This window comes from Grammomys surdaster, unplaced genomic scaffold, assembly GCF_004785775.1.
Source record: "Grammomys surdaster isolate TR1022 unplaced genomic scaffold, NIH_TR_1.0 193, whole genome shotgun sequence".
NCBI lineage: Eukaryota > Metazoa > Chordata > Mammalia > Rodentia > Muridae > Grammomys > Grammomys surdaster.
Genome location: NW_021604638.1, coordinates 9,105,030 through 9,125,606, shown reverse-complemented (window position 1 = coordinate 9,125,606; position 20,577 = coordinate 9,105,030). Strand labels below are relative to the sequence as shown.

Here is a 20,577-nt window from a genome sequence, read left to right as displayed (position 1 = left end):
GGAAGGAAGGAAGGAAGGAAGGAAGAGGAGCTGAACCTGCACTAAGTTCTGTACCTAAAGTCTGTTGAAAGGTGACAGAAAAGTCCCTTTCCTGCCCACAGTAATTCAGGGAGTGGAGGGATGGGAGGGGCCCATGGAAGCCACAGGTCCTGCTGTGGTAAGTCCTTCCAGAACAAGCAAGGAGCTCAGGATCTGGCAGACAACCTCCTACTGGAAGATCCACTGGGATCCCTCAGCATAGCAGGCAGGAATGGGAGACATAGCCTGTGTCAGCCTAGGAAATTGCTGCTGACAGACAGACAGACAGACAGACAGACAGACAACAGGCTATAAACTACCTCTCCACTCAGAAATTGCTCATGGTCAGGACTGAAGCCAGGATGTGGGATACACAATGAACCCTTGGAACAAATCAATTTTATTTACTGCTAAGAGCTCAGGCCGTGAAAGGGAACCAGAGCCAGCTGCCTCTAGACAGAGCTACTTAACCTACGCTGAGAAACCTTGGGGAGTTCCCCTGTCTCAGAACACCATGTCCTGTGTGATAACCTCATGTGCCCATGAAGACAACCTGATTCTGCCCATCCAAATCCACCTGGCTTTTCATCCTGCTTGGAGTTGCTCAGATACTTATTTTCAATTGTATGTTATCAGTGTGAACCTTTCTAGAACGTTCTCTGTGTGCTTATGTGGAGTGTGTGTAAAATTCCATTTGTTCTTAAACACGCTGTCTTGCTAACTGTGTCCTTTTTATCCTCATCATTGGACAGCATGTGTTGGAGGCCACCTGTGGACTACTCCCGAGCACCATCTTGGTGTCTGGTCTGGCTTCTTGGTACTGAGCACCGAGAGCTAAATGGGATAGTACCCCAGTCCCGTTGCCTGCTGGCACATAGCTTCAGGCAGATCCCACCTCTGAGACTGGATGGTCTTCTCTGGGAAACTGGTCAGCTGTAGCCTCTGCTGTAGGCTGGATGCAGGTTGTGCAGGCTGGGGCTGAGCCCAGCCCTGGGATGAAGTCTGTGCTTGATCAGCAGAAGCTGCTATTGTCAATGTTGGTGTAACTTTACACACACGCACACACACACACACACACACACCACCTCGCCCATGGCTTCCCGCTAATGTGACAGTTTCAACCACACCAACTATTTTTTTTCTTACCTCCTCTGAAGCCCACAGTCTCTGTTTTTCTGTTCCAGAGATTTCTACTCTGCTGAAATTTGGGTTGGTGCAACACCCTTCTGCCCCTGATGCCTGGTCCTGTAACCCCCACATTTGTGTCTATGTGTAGTCATGCATATATGGGTTCATGTGTGCGTACATGTGTCTGTACACATGTGGGTGTGTCCTTCCATGGCACCCAGAAAGCCTTCCCTCCACATCTCTGCTGCTACCATGAACTACAGCTGCTGGGTCTGGCTGTTCAGAAAGGCTGCACAGACACAGCCAGAGTCACTGTTGCATATCTGAGCCCACACCCATTGCTCTCCTGGCCTTGTGACACACCCCTGTGACCAAGACAGGCACAGGGATGAAAAAAGCCCACAGGGGAGCCCAACCTTGGCGCCAGCAGAGGGGCCTGTCCTCCAGTCCCAGATGCTAGGAATTTGTTTCGCTGAAGCTACAGCTGCTGAGTCTCAGTGTCAGGTGACCAGCCAGGGTCGCTAAGCCCTTAGAGTGACAGAGCTGTGTGTAGGGAACGATGGGAAGGGGACTAGGCAGCGTCTGAAAGAGGCAGGGGGATCTAGCTAGAACAGATCAAGAGAACATACATTCCTGCTGGAAAACACTGGAATATCATATGTAAAATGGGGACACTGGACCATTTGTGTGTATGTGAATGTGTGTGTGTGTGTGTATGTGTGTGCAGGTGTGTGTATGTATGTACATGTGCATACATATTTTGTAATCCTCCCTGTAAGGACAGTAGTCCTACAAACAGGAAAGCAGTCTGACATGGCACCTAGGGTCACTCAGTGAGCACCAGCCAGGAGCTTGGGGAGCATGGTAGCTTCGGATTCTTTGTATGAGTTCCCTATGGTGGTGACTGAGGACTCGGTGCCGGGAGCACTGATGATCTTCTGGGACAAGGAGCCAGTGCAGAGTCCTCCTAAAGACAGCAGGGCCCAGCACTGCCCTTCTAGAAGGCAGGCCGCAGTCTCCCAGGACAGATATCAGCAAACCCTTTCTGTAAAGGCCCCACTAGGAAACATCTCAGGCTTTGAAAGTCTCTGAGGTAGCTCACCTCTGCCTGAACCACACAGAAACATGGCCTGGCTGTATGCCCCCCCCAAAAAAAATTAATTATGCAAACAGGCGCCAAACCTGAGTGTGCCAGCTCTCAATACCTCCACTATGTTAACTAGGTCTGGAGAGCAGCTGTGGTTGCCACCAATGCCATCCCCACCACTGAGTCATATGAACAAGCCAGGGACAGGAGCACCTTCCTGGCTTCTCACGGGTCAATGTGGCGATGAGGTTGAAGCAGAAGTAGCCAGGCCACTCCAGGCCAGACTATTCAGAGGGCCAGAATGAGACCCTCAAAAAGGTCCTTGCCTCCCACTCTTACAGTGCTCAAACCAGGGGATATTCCATTAGAAGTTGTCTACTAGGTCTGCAAATGAACAGAGGCTCCTGCCAGCCCCACCCCCCAACCCCAGTGAGCATAAAGCAGGAAAAATAAATCCGTGTGTGTTCTGTATGAGCCACAGGGACTCAGGGAATGTTTGTTACCACAGCTCATCATTCTGTCCTATCCGATGATTCCTGGAGATGTTTGTTACTGCAACTAACCATCCCCTGTCCTACCCGATTCCTGGGGATGTTTGTGACTGCAGCTAACTATCGATGCCTGAGTGATCCATTTGCATCAATGATAAAAGTGACAGCTAGACATCACTAGCTCCCACGTTGAGGAAGCCGGTCTCTGTGTAGTCTCTCCTGATCTTCCTGACTCTGTTGGAAAGTGAGACTGGACATCCCTTCTAGGAGTTAGTATGCCTTCAGCATCTTTTAAATCCCTGCGAATATTTTTTTTTAACAAAACAGCAACAACCCCCGGGGGATGGAGAATTCGGCAGGCAACGTCTCTAGCTAGGACTGAAAATGTTTGTTTTCTGTGTGTTTCTTCTTTTTCTGTATTTATTATTGAGAACAAATGGTGTGGATTCCACAGTGGGCAGGTGAAGTTTTCCCTGTTTGTGGGTAAACACGATGATTGATGACCTTATACTTTATAATGATATGCTTTATGGAAACTGGCACATGAAAATGTGAAGATTGAGTGATCAGATTTAAGAATACAGTGGCATTGTGAGGACCCTAGGGGTGTGTAAAGTTGGAACTCAGAAATCTGGTTCCGTGTCTTCCCTTCACAGACATGGAGGTAGAGGCTAGGAAAGGGCCATCCTCACCAGTGGTGTCTCAACTCCTCTGGGACCAGGTTTTGCCATTCAGAGCCAGGGTCATCCTTGTACCCATGACACTATTCCCACAGGAACTGAATGAAACAGTGAAGGCTGGTGGCCATCAACAGGCCACTGTGTTTACATAGGGAAGGGCTGTGTCTGTGGATAAAGCAGCGTGAGTTCACCGCCTCTGTTCTCCCGATAGCCAAGTGTCTACAGTGAAGATGGTGTTTCTATCCCTGTCTGCCCCTGGCTGGATAGCTCCAGGGGCTTCCAGGGTCCTTCATTCATGCCAGCCCATCTCTGACTCTGTCACCCCCAACACCCTTCCTGGGGGTCAGCACCCAAGTTTTCCTGTCTTTATAGCACACCCTAATCCCGTGGCCTCTCTTAACTTCACAGCATCCGTGAAGGCCACTTTCAAGTGAGATCACATTCATGGCAACCAGGTTTAAGACCTAAATCTTTAAGACCTGACTTTGCAGGGGACACAAGTCAACCCCCACCAACATCCTCCTCTGGTGTTTTCTTGCTCAGCAGCAACAGGCTGAGTCCTGGGCTGTGCCCCTGAGACGCCCAGTCTTTGCAGAAATTGAAACCACCCAGGCGAGAGGGGCCGCGGAGGCCGCTGGGGCCAGGCAGCAGCTGGCCAGCATTCGTCTCGGTCTCAGGCGGTGGTAGCCCTGCTGTCCAGACCTGGCAAGTTCAGGCTGAGAGGCCATCGCTGCCAGCGAAGGTCAGGGCACCCTCCTTACAGGATAAATAGACTGGGTCCCAGCCAACCCCTCCTGAGGCCACACAATATCTCTTTCAAAGATCTCAAAACATCCAAGCAGACCATAGCGAATTGACTTTATTGTTTTAAAACCAGCCCCTTCTAGCCATCACCGCTTCTCCCCCAGGGGAAACAGTCATAATAAACGTCCCCACAGTGCGCACCTCTGTCCTCGTCTCTAGTGTCAGCCCTGAGGCCACTGCAATCCGTGCTATGCCCTGATGCTCAGCATTTATTTAACATTTAGCTGTGACCATTTTGATCACCCCGCCACCCACTGGTGGCCAGTTTAGTGGCAGATACTGAGTGAATGCGGCCAGCCCTGACTGGAGACTTCTTGGGGACCAGGCTGAACCCATGGTCTGAGCTCATCCCTTTGGTCTGGGTCACTTCTTCAGTGTTTATAGGATGTTCCCATTTGACAAACAAGAAAACTAAAACTCTGGGGAAGGCTGGGGAGATTCTGATCAGGACAGGTCACAGACCACTGGGTTAGGCTCAGGCTGAGTTCTAGGCTTCCTTCCTTCCCTCCCTCCCTCCCTCCCTCCCTCCCTCCCTCCCTCCCTCCTTCCTTCCTTCCTTCCTTCCTTCCTTCCTTTGTCTGTCTATCCTGCCTCAGAATTGGCATTATACAGTCTTGGTACCTTCTGTGGATGCTGTTTCCACCTTCCAGCTCTGAAGTGGGTCTAACCTGGGATCCATGTGCCACAGCAGAAGTTGGTAATTATCCCCAAATGTCTTCCCATAGAGTCCAAGCAGGCCCCTGAGGTACAGTGAACTGAGTTCTTTCTAGAGGGATCTAGATCTTAATGTGCAGGCTGACTGTGTGCAGAGCAGGCTGGCTGTGGGCAGAGCATCATGGGCAGGCCCCTGGAGTTGCTAAAGGACTCTGAGCTTAGGCTTGGGTCCCCTATGTGCATACCAGGTTAGCAGAGCAAGCCCGGCCAGCATGGACTTACTGTGTTCTCCTGTCTATTGGCCATGTCTCTGGCCCTTCTGTCTTCTTCTGCCACTTTTAAGGCCCTTGTGATCCCATGAAGCTCACCTAGACAACCCAGGAGCACCGCCCGAATTGAAGGTCAGCTGACAACTGACTTTCTACGTCATCTTCCACCTTAGCTACCCTTGTCACATAGCCCATGCAGTCACAGGCTCCAGCAAGAAGGACTGGTTACGTGCATGCGTGTGTGCATGTGTGTATGCCTGTATGCATGTGTGTATGTTATGTGGGGTGTGTATGTATACATGTATGTGCATGCGTGTATGTGTTTGCATGCGTGTATGTGTGTATGCATGTGTGTATGTGTATGTGCATGCATGTGTGTATGTGTGTGTATGTGTATGTGTGTGTATGTGTGTGTTTGTGTGTGTGTGTGTGTGTGTGTGTGTGTGTGTGTGTGTGTGTGTTTTGGGGAGGAGTGTTACTCTCTAATGACCATAGTTGTCACTCAACAAGAACTGACCACTGCAGTTCTGACAAAACAGGTCGTCGACAGTGCCCTGGCCTCTGGTGTGTTCATCTAACAGGCAGAAGCCCACAGTGATCTTCTTTTGACTATAGTATATGTACATGCTCGTATGTGTGGGGTGAGCACGCGTGGGCATGCATGTGAGGAGGGCAGAGCTCGATGGCAGGTGTCTTCTCCAGCCACTGTCCACTATATTTTTGTGAATCAGGGTCCCTCCCTGAACCAGAGCTTAATGATTTGGTTAGGCTGGCTGGCCAACGGGCTCCACAGAATCTCTAGGCCTCAGATATTACAGACATGTAACACTGTGCCTGGCACATGTTCTGGGGATCCAAACCCTGGTCCTCACGCCACAAGCATCTCAGTCACTGAGTCATCTCCCCGGTGTTGTCACTGTTGTTGCTGCTGCTGCTGTTGTTTAATACAAATTCCTAGTGTTTCAGATGACAATAGAGTCACAGAGAAAAGCAGAGCTGGGGAGTGCTGGGACCAGAAAAGGCCTGGCTGGGATAGTGATCTGAGCAAAGGGTAAAGGGCAGCAGGCGGGTCCTATGGGAAGGTGCAGGGAAGGGCATTCCAGACAGGGAACAGCCCCTGCACAGGTGACGTGCACTTAGGGGCTGAGAAATGACAAAGTCATCATGGCCAGGACTGAGGAAGTGAGAAAGAGAAGCAGTGAGGCTGGGGGATGGACCAGGAGGACCCTGTCTGTGCCTCCAGGAAAGCAGACAAGGCTGGAGGACAGTGAAGACAGGCTCTCTGGTACTTTCTCAGGCCACTGCAGCAAGTGTTCCAACCTAAGAGGCTTAAGACAACCCCGGATCATTTCTGTGTGGTTCTGGAGGCCAGAAGTATGGTTTGAGTTATAAGAGGGTCCCAACAGGAAAGCCACCACGAGGCTGCTCCCTGCCCCTCCCCCAGCCTACCCTGTTGCCCTGTGGGATTCCCCTCGGGATGCCTTTCTCTGTCTCCTAGGAAGGATTCCTATGTTTAAGGGCTCACACCTACTCAGCACCTTCTCCCCCTCCTATCCCAGTCACAGCTGCTAAGACCCTTTCCACCGAAGGGCACGTTCTGCGGGGCTTGGGTTTAGGAGGACGCAGTTCAGGGCTTCACAGGTCCCAGCAGGACCTCAGTGCGATGAGTCCTCTGGGAGATAGGACTAGACTAGGTAGAACAGTTGGAGGTTGGGGATGGGGGGCTGCAGTGGCCAGGAATGAGAACTGCCCAAGCCCCAGAGAGCAAGGGAGAGTTCAGAAGCAACCCAGCCCTGACCCAGACTTGAGGGCTTATATGTCCTGTAGCCTAATGCAGGAGGGTCATCAGAGGTAAACAGGGTCTCTGTGTTCCCAGCTACATGGGTCACAACTTATAGGTGGATAAGTGGGCTTTTCTGCCCATAGTAGTGCTCCTGGAACAGAGCCAGAAAGGACAAAGTGACCTGACGGGGTGTGTGTGTGTGTGTGTGTGTGTGTGTGTGTGCATGTGTATATGCATGTGTGCATGTGTGTATGTGTGTGTTCATGTGTATATGCATGTGTGCCTCTGTGTGTGTGCAATGTGTGTATGTGTGTATCTGCATGTGTGTATGTGTGCATGTATGAGTACCATGCCTCCATGTAAGTATGTTCATTGTGGCAAAACAGCATAGAGTCGGCAGTCCCTACGGTTTAAAGACACAGGGTCCCACAGTGTGAGCTGAGCCCATGTCTCAGTGAGTCGACTCTGGGCACCCTTTTCTTGATATCCATTGATCTTCTCTGCCCCTCCCTGCCTTTTTGCTAAGTTTGGGGCTCCTCTCCGGCACTGCAGGGGAGCCTCTGGCAGCATGGTCTCCTACCAGCCTCTTAAAAATGAGTGTGGAGACTTCAGAAACAAGACATCAGAAAGCTGAAGGGCTGGGGATGCATCTCACTCACAGAATGTGCATGAGGTCCTGGGTCCAGCGCCTAGCAAAGGAGGAAGTGGGGAGGGAGAAGGAGCCCACGTTATTTTTTAAATTATTATTATTGTTGTTGTTGTTGTTGTTATTATTATTTTACCTTTTAGTCTCCTCTTACACACTGCGTCGTGACTGTAGTTTCCCCTCCGCTCTGCTTCTCCCAGTTCCTCCCCTCACCAAGCTTATTAATTTTTTTAAACTATTTTACCATTTGTTTTATGTGTGTGGATTTTTGTCTGCATGTATGGTCTGTGCACTACAAGTGTGCCTAGTCCCCTTGCAGGTCAGAAAAGGGCACTTGGTGCCCTGGAGCTGGATGGAAGGATGGTTGCAACCCACCATGCAGAATCTGGAAAACAAACTCAGGTCCTCTGGAAGAGCAGCCAGCGCTCTTAACCACTGAGCCATCTCTCCAGCCCCCCCATGCAGCCCAAGTTTAAAAACCCCATCCCAGAAAAGAGTGATTCCTTTCTGCTCTAACCCAGATGCAAGCTAGCTGCCGCCTGTCTGTCCCCTAGCTGCCACCTGTCCATCCCGTGTCTCTGTGGCTTATAAGATACCAACGACCAGATGGCTGAGAGAATCTTTGTTTAGAATGATACTTCCTAGCAAGAAAAATGAGAGGAAATTCTAGCATTGCGGGTCCACAAATAAGGTTTAATTGGTACCAGACCACCTGCTGTCACATCTGTACTATCTGCTGTGCCCAAAAGGTGTGGGGACCAATGTCTGCACTCAGTCACAGGCCTGATGGTAGCCTCCATCTGCCTGTCTAGAAAATGTCTCCCGAGAGTCCAGAGCAGCTGCAGCATGCTGTCCCTGAGGATTTGCCACTGGCCTGCAACCCCCTTGTGACCATGGACACCGGCCCCCCAAGTTGTTGCGAAATGTGTCAGGACCTTCTGTGAGAGTCACTCCTCTTGAATCTTAGAAACAGTAACTAAGCTGAGCACCCAGCTGCTGTATCAAAACCACAATATTGTAACGAGTGCTGTTTCCTGGGACAGTGCTTGGTCTCCTTCTTGTAACCATGAGGGGGTGACAGAATCAGAGACCTCAGTTCCTTTCACCTGCTGGTCCACCCCTCATCTATGCAGCCTCTTGTGTGAGGCCCGCAGTCTCAGTTCTGCAGGGCAGGCAGCGGTCACAGAATGTCACAGCTGGTGACTTTATTCTTGTTCCTAGCACAGTTGGCAGGACAGGGCCAACCCCTGGTTTACAGGTGGCCATCTTTTCTGTGTGTCCCAGATGACATGGGTGGTGAATGATGTCCCTTTGATAAGGGCACAAGCCTCATTCATAAAGCCCCAACTCTCCTGGCACAGCTGCCTCCTTAGAGCCCCTTCTCCCAGGGCCATCCGGGAGGGCCGAGGAGAGATCAGGGCATATGTATTTTGTTTGGTTGATTTGTCTTGTTTTTAGTTTTTTGAGGCAAGGTTTCATGCCTAGGCTGGCCTCGCCTTCACTGTGCAGTAGAGGATAGCCTTGAACTTCTGATTCTCCAGCCTTCACACCCAGGCTTACCACCACTCCCTGTGTGTGTGGTAGTGGGGACTGGATCAGGGCATTGTGAAAGCTAGACAAGACTGAGCCACGTTCCCAGACCACACTGACTGAAAGTTGCTGAAGTATCTGAGTGACCGGCCCTTCCTTTGGGTTGTACATTCTCTTAGAAGCCCTGTCAGCTCATTTGGGGCATGGAGATCACACCGGTGAGGTAGAGCAGTCTAACCCTGACATGTCTCACGACTGCTAGTAGGAGCCTCAAGCAGCCCCTCCCACCTTGGCCCAGTGTTCACTCTGTGTAGATCTTAAACACAGACTGTGTAGGAGGCATGGGTGGACATTGTCTGGCCAGGACCTCAAAGCTATGATGTAAGCATTGCCGCAGCTCCAAGGTCACCAAGGCTTAAAAACACCGCACCCACCCCGTGACAGCAGTGGGGGGAGGAGGGGAATTCGGGGAGCAACACCCCGTTCAGAGACTTTGGGATTATTTAACCTATGAGGACAGAAGGCCATGACAGGAGAAGCAGAAGTAAATCCCGCCGAGATAAAAGCCAGGGTTGGCAGCTGCTCCAAACATCACTCTCCAGTGGCAATGTGTGGTTTTAGAGCGAGTAGTGAATTATAGCTTGGAGAACCCCAGAGCCTGAGGCTTTGATCTGAGGCTATGGTCCTCACCTAAGTGACCTCCACCTATTCCTGGGGGGGCACTAGGGGAGTCCCTCAGAATGTGTGGGTCAGTGGGGTGTCTATGCTTCTGCCTGAAAACCCAGAGCAGGCAGCTTTGTGGGGGCTGAGCTGTGCAGAGGACCCAGCCACATACAGTGTTTTATGTGACTCTGGCTCTGATGGTGACAGACACAGCCTATGTGATCTCAGAGGCTTCCCCAGGTTGCCTGTGAGGTCATTTCACCGAGCCCGGCTTCTTCGAAAAGAACCAGTTTGGAGAAATGTCTCCTTACTGCCAGAAAGTGTTCGCCTAGAGACTGTAACATGGCTTTTGTGACAGTCACCCCGTCACAAACCAGATGTAGGCCTCTGTTTCCCCTGAGGTGACGCCCTGGCTTCTGCCAGACTGTCCCCTATTTTCTAAACACAGGTAGCCAGGGGGTTAAAGAATATTCTGTAGGTCTGAACTCTGATGTTGTCCTTGGGCTCAGGATTAGAGTCCCGAAACACCCAAAAACTAACACAAGCAGTCCCCTGCTGTGGAAGAATCACATGATTGTCTACTGTGGGTGGCACGAAGGAGGAAAGTAACTGCAGAGCTTTCCTGTGCAGCCCAAGTTGACCTGGACCTGTGGACATACACTGACCAGAAATTAACTCAAAACCAAACATGTAGTGACCATGTAGTGACCTGAGGTGTTCCTGGCAGCATTTGTATCATGGTGTGACTTCACTGTCACTTTGGATTGGAACATATACTGTGTGTGCTATCTGTGGTGGTTTAAATAGGTTTGGCCCCCAGAGAGCCCACAAGGAATGGCACTATTAGGAGGTGTGGCCCTGTTGGGTGGGTGTGGCCCTGTTGGGTGGGTGTGGCCTTGTTGGAGGAGGTGTGGCCTTGGAGGAGGAGGTGTAGCCTTGTTGGAGGAAGTGCATCACTGTGTGGGCAGGCTTTGAGGTCTCCTATGCTCAGGCTCTGCTCAGTACGGATGATAGTCTCCTCCTGGCTGTCTGCAGCAGGCAGGCAGGCTTGATGCTGGAGAAGTGGCAGAGAGTTCTAAAACCTCAAAGCCCACCCCCAGTGACACACTTCCTTTAACAAGGCCACGCCTACTCCAACAAGGCCACGCCTCCTAATCCCTCTCACGTAGCACCGCTCCCTAAGGACCAAGCATTCAAATCTGTGAGCCTGTGGGAGGCATTCTTATTCAGCCATTGCACTCAGCCCCTGCACAAGGGCTGGCTGGAATCCTGAGTCTCCCTGCTCACACATCCCTGTTGGTGTCAGAGCCCAGAACTCAACCTAGGTCATCGAGCTCAGTACCATTTAACGCTATTACTATGTAGCCGAGGCTAGCCTCCAACTCATGATCTTCCTCCTCAGTCTGCCAAGTGCATAAAAAATGAAAACCCTAGCTATAGTTTGTTGATCACCTACTCCGGGTAGCTCTGCCCTTGAGAGCCCTGGTTTCCTAAAATCCTTGTCAGACACCAAACGACTCACGTTTAGCCCCATTTCACAGAAGGGAAACTGGGACTTAGAAAGATCACCTGATTGTTGACAGGCGTCAGGGAAAATCATCAATTACATGTGGGTTCCCTCCTGCCTTCCCCCTTCTTCTGCGTATGGCATCTGAAGGCTCCGTGTTTGGGTCTCTCTGAAGGTGCCACTGATGTGTGGTTGGTCGTGGGGAGAATGAAGGAAGCCCATGATGAAGGACTGAAGTGGGGGGCGGGGCCAGAGCAGAGTGGTGTGGGCCAGGCTGGGGGCGGGGCCAAGGTGGGGCGGGGCCATGGCAGGGTGGGTGGGGCCAGGCAGCCAGCTCTTGCCCTTCAAAGCTTTGCCTTCTAGGAACAGACAAAACATAGATTAGAAAGGATTTTTTTTTTTAATCTGAAGAACTAAATGTAAGCCCCAGTTTTTGTGCCATTCGGTCACCCTGATCCTTAACCTTAACTATGGCACTTAATCTACACAGTCAGAACTAGCAATGTTTCCTAGTCAGTTTAGGATTTAAAATAGGGTTCTTTATTTTGCTTCTTTCCTCTCTGCTGTATCTCAAACTTCGAGTGAAGTTGAACAAGGCAGTTTAAAACATGTGAGGGTTAAGCACACTTCCAAAGGTGTTCTCTAGCCCTGAGGTTTAGGATACTGGGTACATAAGTATAGAATACACTGATTATTGAGAACAGAATTTTTGGGCTCAGGAAAGAGATGATTGAGACCATTATGACACAGAAGAAGCAGCACTTACACTCTGTAAACACAAGGACACTTTCTTCTGCCCCGTTTGTAAAAGCTCTCTGGCAAGATCTTTTACGAAGAACCATTTTTTTTAAATATAATTTACCTACTTAATGTAAGTGTCCTGAGATATATACATAAACCTCCAAAAGTCTTCCTGTGTATTTAGAAAATACACAAGCAACTTTAGCAAACTTAAAAATATAAACTTGAGAACAAACACATGGAAAAAAGTGGAAAACTGGACCTAAGAAAGTCTATGGCTTTCTGAGCTGTGGGCGGGGTCTAGGACCCAGAGTGGGCGGGTCTTCAGGGGCCCCTCCTCCCACCAACTTGATTTTTTTTTTTTTACAAAAGTCCTACATTCCCTTGCCCCCTGCCCCAGCTCTGTTCCTATCACCCCCGACACATTCCAGAGAGTTGTCACTCCTGCTGGAAGGGTTTCAATCTTCGCATTTTAAAATATTCTTTCTAAATTTATGATTATACTTAATTGTGTATGTGTCAGAGGACAATTTGTAGGAGTCAGTTTTCTCTTTCCACCGTGAGTCTGAGGATCGAACTTGGGCTCTTGGACTTGGCAGCAAGCACCGTTGCACACTGAACCATCTCACTGGCTGGCCTTTACGTTTTAATTGCCCCTCAGTCAGACTTTATTACAAAGGGGACTGAGGCTCCTGAATATCCTGTGGACCTGACCATCGGACCCCTCTGCTTTGGGAAAAGAAATTGGGTAACATGGAGGAGGGATTCCACTCAGAGTTATTCCATAAGGCTATCTTCACAAAGCCTGACACAGATGTCCCCTCTACGAATGACAGCTAGATCACTTTAGTTTGGGAAGAAGGCCTGGGTGGAAAGCCTAAGGCTAGCCCATTTTACTGAAGGGGTTTGAATTTGGATTGGTTTTTTGAAACAGGGTTTCTCTGCATAGCCCTAGCTATGCTGTCCTGTAACTCACTCTGTAAACCAAGCTAACCCTGAACTCACAGACATCCACCTGCTTCTGCCTACCAAGTGCTGGGGTTAAAGGTTAAAGGTGTGCACCACCACCTCGCAGAAGCTAGATCACTTTAGATTGGCCCCAAAGAACTACAAGAGATGACCTGTGCTAAGTGACTCAGCAGGTAGCTCATCGTGACCTGGGCCCTGGCCAGTCACTTCCCAACCTGCCATGCAGCCAGCCCAGAGCAGGCGTCTGCACCCCTCCGTGGCGGGCCCAGTGTTGTTCTGTCCTCATCTATCTCAATGAGTGAAGGGCCCTGAAAGGCTGAGGTAAAGGGAAAGCTAGGCTCAGCCCTGGAAAGAGAGGAGTTTCCATAGCAACCGTCACCATCTCCTTAAAAAGAAGACATCCAGAGGGCAGCAAGCCCTGAAAGGGACACTCAGAGTCACCAGCAACCAACCAAAGAAATATGAATCATGGCACACCTATCATGACAGAAAAAAAAAAAATGGCCAGCAGTCCCGTGCTGGATGCTGGGGAAGGAAGGACAGGTGCGGAGCACGATGCAGGGACTCCTATACCAGGCAGCCCTCCCTGATCTCCTCCAAGGCATCCAGGGCCCACGCGGGCAGGGGGTTGAGGATGCACACAGCAGCCTTGTTAGGAGTGTCATACCTTCTGGGCAGTTAGGACCAGCAGAGAGTTAGGTCACCAGGGTACTGCCAGGGCATAGAGGATGCAGCCAGCGGCAATGAAGTCAGAACCATTTGATGGCACATGAAACCTGGGAGACAGATGACACCCTAGAGTTCACAGAACTGACACCTGTTTCCTGAGTGCTTGCATGTACCCAGTACTGAGGGGAGTGTGTGCCCCCTGTGGCCTGGATGTAGTTTGTCCTGAAAGAATCCCCATGTTACTCCCCAGGGTGCTGGTATTGGAAGGTCATTAGGTCATGGGAGCTCAGAGGGTAGTTCTCATGGGTTCTCTCAATTGCTACAAGAGAGTTACAGATGAGCCAGCATGGCCACCCCATTCTCTGCCTGCTGATGTAATCTTTCATTTACACACACGCGCATGCGCGCACACACACACACACACACACGCCTCAAACATCATGGTGTCTGTCAAAAGGGCCTTCCCATTCACCCTGGCAGCCTGATCTTGCACGTTGGGCCTAAGATTTTAGTCAAACCTTTTTTCTTTATAGAGTTAACCTGCTTCCAGTGTTTCCTTATAGTAATAGAAAAACAAAAGCAAAACAAAAAACAAAAAAAACCCACCACGGAGAAAACCCCTTTCAGACACCTCACAGTTTCTGCCTGTGAGCGTTGGGAACTGAGAGGAAATTATAAAAAGAGGGGACAGAAGACAAAAGAAGCCCAGAGTGAATTGCTTCTGTGTCTCAGGACAGGATGGCAAAGAGGTGCAGGCCATGAATGCGTGAGAACCTGAGTTCAGATCCCTACAAAAAGCCGTGCACGGCAGCACTGCCTGTAACCCCAGCACTGGAGAGGCAGAGACAGAAAGATCCCTGGCCCTGCCTGCCCTGTAAAAGTACAACAAGGAAGTGGAACTTGCCCGTTCCATCTCTCCTCTTCTCTAGAACCTGTCCCGTCCCAGCATAAAGAGAGCATTCTGTCTCTGAGAGAGGATGGAGACAAGGGCGAGGGCTCCAGCAGGACTGGCCACTGCCAGCCTCCAGCCCTCTTACCCCTCATCACACTGTCCCAGCCAGCAATGTCTGTCTCACAGCCACCACCAAAATGAGTCTGTGAAACTCCTCCAGGCCCCACGCACTGTTGCCCAAGACTTCCTACCCCATCTTTCTGCATCCTCCCTAGCCCAGGAGGGATTCCCTGCTGAGCTAGCCTGATGTCTTCATATTAAGCTTTGTTCAGCTGCCCATTCTTCAGATGACCCTGATCACAAAAGGAAAATAAACAACAGGCTGTTCTGAGAAAGAGCGGGAGACTGACTGTGACCACCCCTGCTCAAGTCGGCCCTAAGTCAGCCCTCCTCAGCTTCACACCCAAGAGAAGGAGTTGTCCTGGGGCAGGTAGGGTCACCATGGCAACCAGTGAAAGAAAAAACATTGGCTCAGGACCCCCAAGACCACGTTCTCAGTACAAAGATTTATTTATGCCCCAGAGGGACAGAGGGCAGGGAATAAGAGACACGTGCTTAAGCTGGTCAGAGTCCCTTCAACCAGGACCAGAGAGATAACCTTGAGTAAAATGGGCTAGCCTTAGACTTTTCACCCAGGCCTTCTTCTCATGCATGTGTGCAGGCCAGCCTTGGACAGCATGGGATCTCAGAAGGTCAGAGTGGATCCTAGAGGGTCACACGGGGCTGGGTAAAGTCTGTGCCCTTAATCCTTTAAGGGGCCACTGTGTAATGGAGGTCAGGAGAGAGGCCCAGTGGGGTCCTGTGTCTGTCTCTTACTCTCCTTGTCTCACTCCTTCCTCTTCCTCTTTTGGACCTTAGTTCAGATGAAGCCTTCCCTGATGCCACCCTTTCCCCAATCACCATTCAGGATCTCTCTAGGTCCCCAAGGTCCTGGGGAGGTGACTGATGGAACCGTTTGACAGACACCTTCTCATTCCTTCCTTCGATCGGAGTACATACTGGGCATGGGCAGAGAGTAGGCAGGCATGCGCATTTCTGCACATGAGAGAAAATAGAAGCAGAAAGCTAGCTCACCCTCCAAGGATGGCAGGCAGAGCCTATGGCAGAGGCCAAGGACTAGCTTTGGATCTGTCACCATGCCCCTTGACTGCCCACCTCTGTGTTGGTCTTGAGTGGTCTCCTTCCTAGAACAGGTGAAGCTGTCTTCGAATCTGCCCTCACCCACAATCCACTCCGTGACTATGTTACAGTAGAGGCAGTAGAGGCAGCAGCTTCACATAAAGTTAACAAGGGGGAAGGGTGGGGAGGCCTCCTGTGTGGCTCCTCTGAGGACATTCCAGGGGCCTCCCTGGAGCCTGGCAGGCTTGGGGGTGACAGGCTGATTGCTCTGGTGCAGAGCTCTGTCTGGATTGCCTGGGCAGCCTGCTTAGCTCTTCATCTTCCTCACGTCAAGTTTTAACCGTGAGGCTGCATCCTGGAACTTTTTCCTCTTTCCCGGCGGGACCCAAGGTGGCCATGGGGTTTATTTGACTTTGAAAGTGCACATTTTACACAGTTAAGAAACCCTGTGTACAGTAGTTGCTAACAGCTGGTAGCAGATTAACAAAGGTCCCACTGTGTGCTATCAGAACCTGGAGGGGGCAGGGCTGGAAATTGCCTCACCCCTACATTCTGATCCCTTTCCATATTTTTGTCACTGATTGCTCCTTCCCTTTGAGCCCCCTTCTTGGGCTAGAACTTCTAGAACAGATCTGGGGTTCTACATAGCTTGTGGACGCCCGTTTCCCCTGCATACCTGAAGGACAGGGACTCTGGACATAGATGTCTGGGCTGGCAGCGTTTTTGTGAAGCAGTTGGAGAGCGTTGTGCCACTCTGGCCTCTGCTGGCCCCATGAGACATGTGTCACTTCGGGTTGTCCCCTATACCATAGGACCTGTTTGCTTGAACTCATGAGTGAATACAGATTCTCCCAGAATTCTCCCTGTCGGCCCTGCAAAAGCACAGTCCTCGGCCTGCATTTCCCCACAGAGAAACGAGAAGGAGGTGGTACCTTCTCAAGAATGACATGAGAAGGAAATGAGAAGCCACCATTAAAGACAAATACTACATGACCATACTTACATGAGGCCCCCTGCCCAACTGAGTCCAGGCAAACAGAGTGGCAGTTGCCAGGGGCTCTGGAGTGATGGGCTTTTAAAATGTGAACAGGGTTCTGATTTTACAAGATTCTGCAGATTTTCTAGAATGTTCTAGAGAAGTCTTCATGATGGATGTTATGATGGTGACATGGAATATAAATGCACTTGATGCCACTTACTATACACTTTAAAGTGAATAAAATGGTATCGTGTTCCATCATTTTTAACCACAGTTTAAAAAAATAAATAATTTTAAGCTGAGCATAATGGCGCACGCCTTTAATCCCAGCACTCAGGAGGCAAAGGCAGGTGGATCTCTTTGTTCAAGGCCAGCCTGGTCTACAGAGTGAGTTCCAGGACAGCCAGGGCTATACAGAGAAACCCTGTCTCAAAAAACAAAACAAAAAAAAAGCAGAAAGTAAATAAATAAATAATGTATTAAAAACACATTACCACCATCGGCAGGATTAAGTCACTTACCACCAAGCCTGACAACCCCTGGAATCCACATGGTGGAAAAGGGACCAACTCCTGCAAATTCGCAAGTTCACTGACCTAGAGGTACACGCAGGCATCCACGCACCTGCACTAGAATAAAACAATGTTTCAAAAGCCACAGTAAGCCGAGCTGACCCCGGCTATGTGCGGTCACATTTACTGCTCTCCTTAATCCCTCAAAAAAGATTCTCCCCTTGTTTACTAAAGACACTGAGGCTAGGGAGATGTGGCTCCTGGTCACTGGTTCTGCCCCACCCCCACCCCTGACCCCAGGCCTTAGAGCCACATCTGCTCCTCAGCCTTCCCTGATGGGAAGACTAACCTGTCCTGTCCTCCGCAGGCACAGCTGGGCTCTATCAAGGCGCCAACGGATTGACCAACTCGGCCGGATTTGGGAGCATGCACCAGGTAGAAACGGCACCTGCCAACTCTCTTCTCCCCTCTTTCTTTAAATCTCCCCAAAGCTCAAGGTGCACGACAGAACCGCCTCACACCCACAGTCCCCACCAGAAAGCTGGTCTCTTAGCCCTGGGTTTTGGGATTCTAGAGACTGGATTGGACAAAAATACCATTGGAAATAAAATTACAAGATTCCCCAAGATGTCAGGTCCGATCTTACCTGAGCTGGAAGCGTTTAGAGGTTCTTGAGTGTGGACTATGGGTACAGTCTAAGTCCTTTCCCTGGACCAGGAGCCTCTGGTCAATGCATCCTTCTCCTTCTGGATCTGATGGGTGTGGTGGTGCACACCTGTAATCCAGCAATCGGGACGGTGAGGCAGGAGGACCAGGTCTAGGTCATCCTTAGCTATTTAGTATGCTCAAGGCCAGCCTGAGCTACATGAGACCTTGTCTTAAACAACTAAGTGGAAAATGTACTGGGGGCTGAGGAGATAGATAGCTCAGTGGTTAAGAAGACCCGAAGACTGGAGTTGGAGTCTCAGTACTCACCTCAGCGGGCTCACAGCTGCCTGCCACTCCAGCTCCAGGGGATCTGGTACCTTCTTCTGGTCTCCATGGGCACACACTCCCATACGCACAGGCAAACTCCCACACAGACACATACATATAAATGATGAGCCTAGAGGGCTGGAGATACGGCTCAGTGGTTAGAGCACTGGCTGCTCTACCAAAGGACCCTGATTCAATTCCAGCACCCACATGGCATCTCACAATGGTAACTCCAGTTCCAGGGGTCTGACACCCTCACACAGACACACATGCATGCAAAACACCAATGCACATAAAATAAAAGTAAATAAACCATTTGTAAAAAAAAAAAAAAAAAGAATTAACCTACTAGTGGTAGACAGTGTATCTCGGTGGTAGAGTGTCTGCCCGCATGCTCAAGGCCTTGGGTCCTGCTTCTGGGACTTTTGGGGAGACATGCTAAAGGACCCTCTTCCTGTAAATCTGAAATCCTTTCAAAACAAAAGGCTCCTGTGTTTCTAGGACACGAAAGTACGAAAAACAAATATTCTCCCCTCCAGCTCCACACACACAAACCCTAAGCTTGTATCTGACTTTCCAGATGCAATTCTTAGCTCTAGATATCTGACCATTTCACTCTAAGGCCCTGCCACAAATTCAGACTCCCTGGTAATTCTGACTTAGCAGATATGAGCTGGGGCCCAGAACTTTATATGAGTTTCTTGTGAGTGAATCACTGATGGTAGTGATGGTGGTGGTGGTGATGATGGTGATGTTGGAGATGGTGATGGTGGGGGGAAGGTGATGATGGTTGTTTGGTAGCTGTGATGAAGGTGATAGAGGTGCCGAGGATCTTGACTGGCTGTATTTGAAAGTATGATAGCTGGGGCTGGGGGAACATTCTGGACCCTGATATTCTAGGGACTGCTCCGTTTGGAACTTGTTCCCTGAAATGTGCTTGAAATGTTCCTCAACCCCAGGTCTGGGCTCCACTCATTCACACGTCTCTAAGGTCACGGTGAATGCTAGGCCCAGTTCTCAGGCTGGAGACACAGCATTGACCAAGAGACGGTCAAGGTCACCCTCCTGTTCTTCAGGGTCGTCCACAAAGGCTGACCCTTGGGCTCTCAAATCCTACGGCTTGGGGGCAGGGCAGGCAGGAAGTGTCAAGGACTTCCCCCACCTCCACACCCCACCCTACCCCGACCCGGGGAGCTGTTCTAGAGATGGCTGGACTCAGGGTCCACACCGCAGCTCCCAGCCCTTGGGAGACGAAGGTTCAGATGGGGATTCCCACCACCTCAGCCTTCCCAGTGTGGGTCATCTTGCCCAGTCCTGTGTCAGCCAACACGGCCACCCTTGTTTGCATTCTGTGGCTTCATCCCTCTGTCCTCCGTGTCTTCAGCTGGTGCCACCTGCACTTGACTCTTGGGTCAGAATCCATTTATGAGAAAGCCAAACATTGATTGTCTGGATGGATGGTCGGTGTTTGATCTGAGGAGGGAGCCTGGGCCGCCGTAGTACCTCACTCAACCCCGTCTGCCCTTTCTTCTCTTGCCAGGATTACCCCTCCTACCCCAGCTTCCCTCAGAACCAGTACCCCCAGTATTTCAGCCCATCGTACAACCCGCCCTACGTCCCTGCCAGCAGCCTCTGCTCCTCGCCCCTCTCCACATCCACCTACGTCCTCCAGGAGGCTCCTCACAATGTCCCCAGCCAGAGTTCGGAGTCGCTGGCCGGTAAGTACACTCATGTTGCCTCTCACTTGCCTGTGGTCTGAGCTCCCGGGTGAAGAGGTTCTGTGAGCCACGGTCCAAAAGAAGCACAGGCTTGCACAGTGTTCTCTCGTCACCTCTCTGGCCTTGGTAACAGGCATTTATTAAACACCTACTGTTTCCCAGACAGTCCTTAGTTTAAACAACTACCAAAAAGGGGGCTCTGAAGATATCCTTAAATTAAGGTTAATTTTTTTTTAATGTATGTATGTTTTAATGGCATGAAGCTGGAAGCCCCGGGCAGTCGTGACTCACCATGTGTGTGCTGGGAACCAAACCTGGCATCTCTGTAAAACACCAAGTGTATTTAGTCACTGAGCCATCTCTCCAGCCCTGGGACGCTGTCCCTTTGATCTTAGTATACTGCAAATAGTCTCATGGATACATTTACAAATTCCAATTTCTAGTCAGAAAGACAAGCCACAGTCCTCACAAGAGAAGGGCTTCTCACACCCAGCCCGCAGCCACATCTTCCACAGAACATAGAACAGTAAAGGTCAGAGTAACAAGTATGGACTAGTAACTGTGGGGCTGGGATTCGAACCCGGGCCCGCTAGGCTTCATCTTCTATGCTGAGCTCCTATTCACTGGCTATGCTCCACTGAGATGTTCTCTGAAGCTCGCAGCGGGCAGGGCTGGTGGGGGAT

At 50.5% G+C, this 20,577-nt stretch overlaps 1 protein-coding gene across 1 annotated transcript in view; it reads left to right on the top strand.

Annotated features, from left to right (window-relative positions):
• Eya2 (EYA transcriptional coactivator and phosphatase 2) overlaps positions 1-20,577 on the top strand; it is a 94,471-nt gene that overhangs the window by 21,329 nt on the left and 52,565 nt on the right. Inside the window, exons 4-5 of the mRNA XM_028769769.1 lie at positions 17,569-17,636; positions 19,717-19,894. Of these exons, the coding sequence (XP_028625602.1) occupies positions 17,569-17,636; positions 19,717-19,894 (246 nt within the window). The remainder of the gene's footprint in view (positions 1-17,568; positions 17,637-19,716; positions 19,895-20,577) is intronic.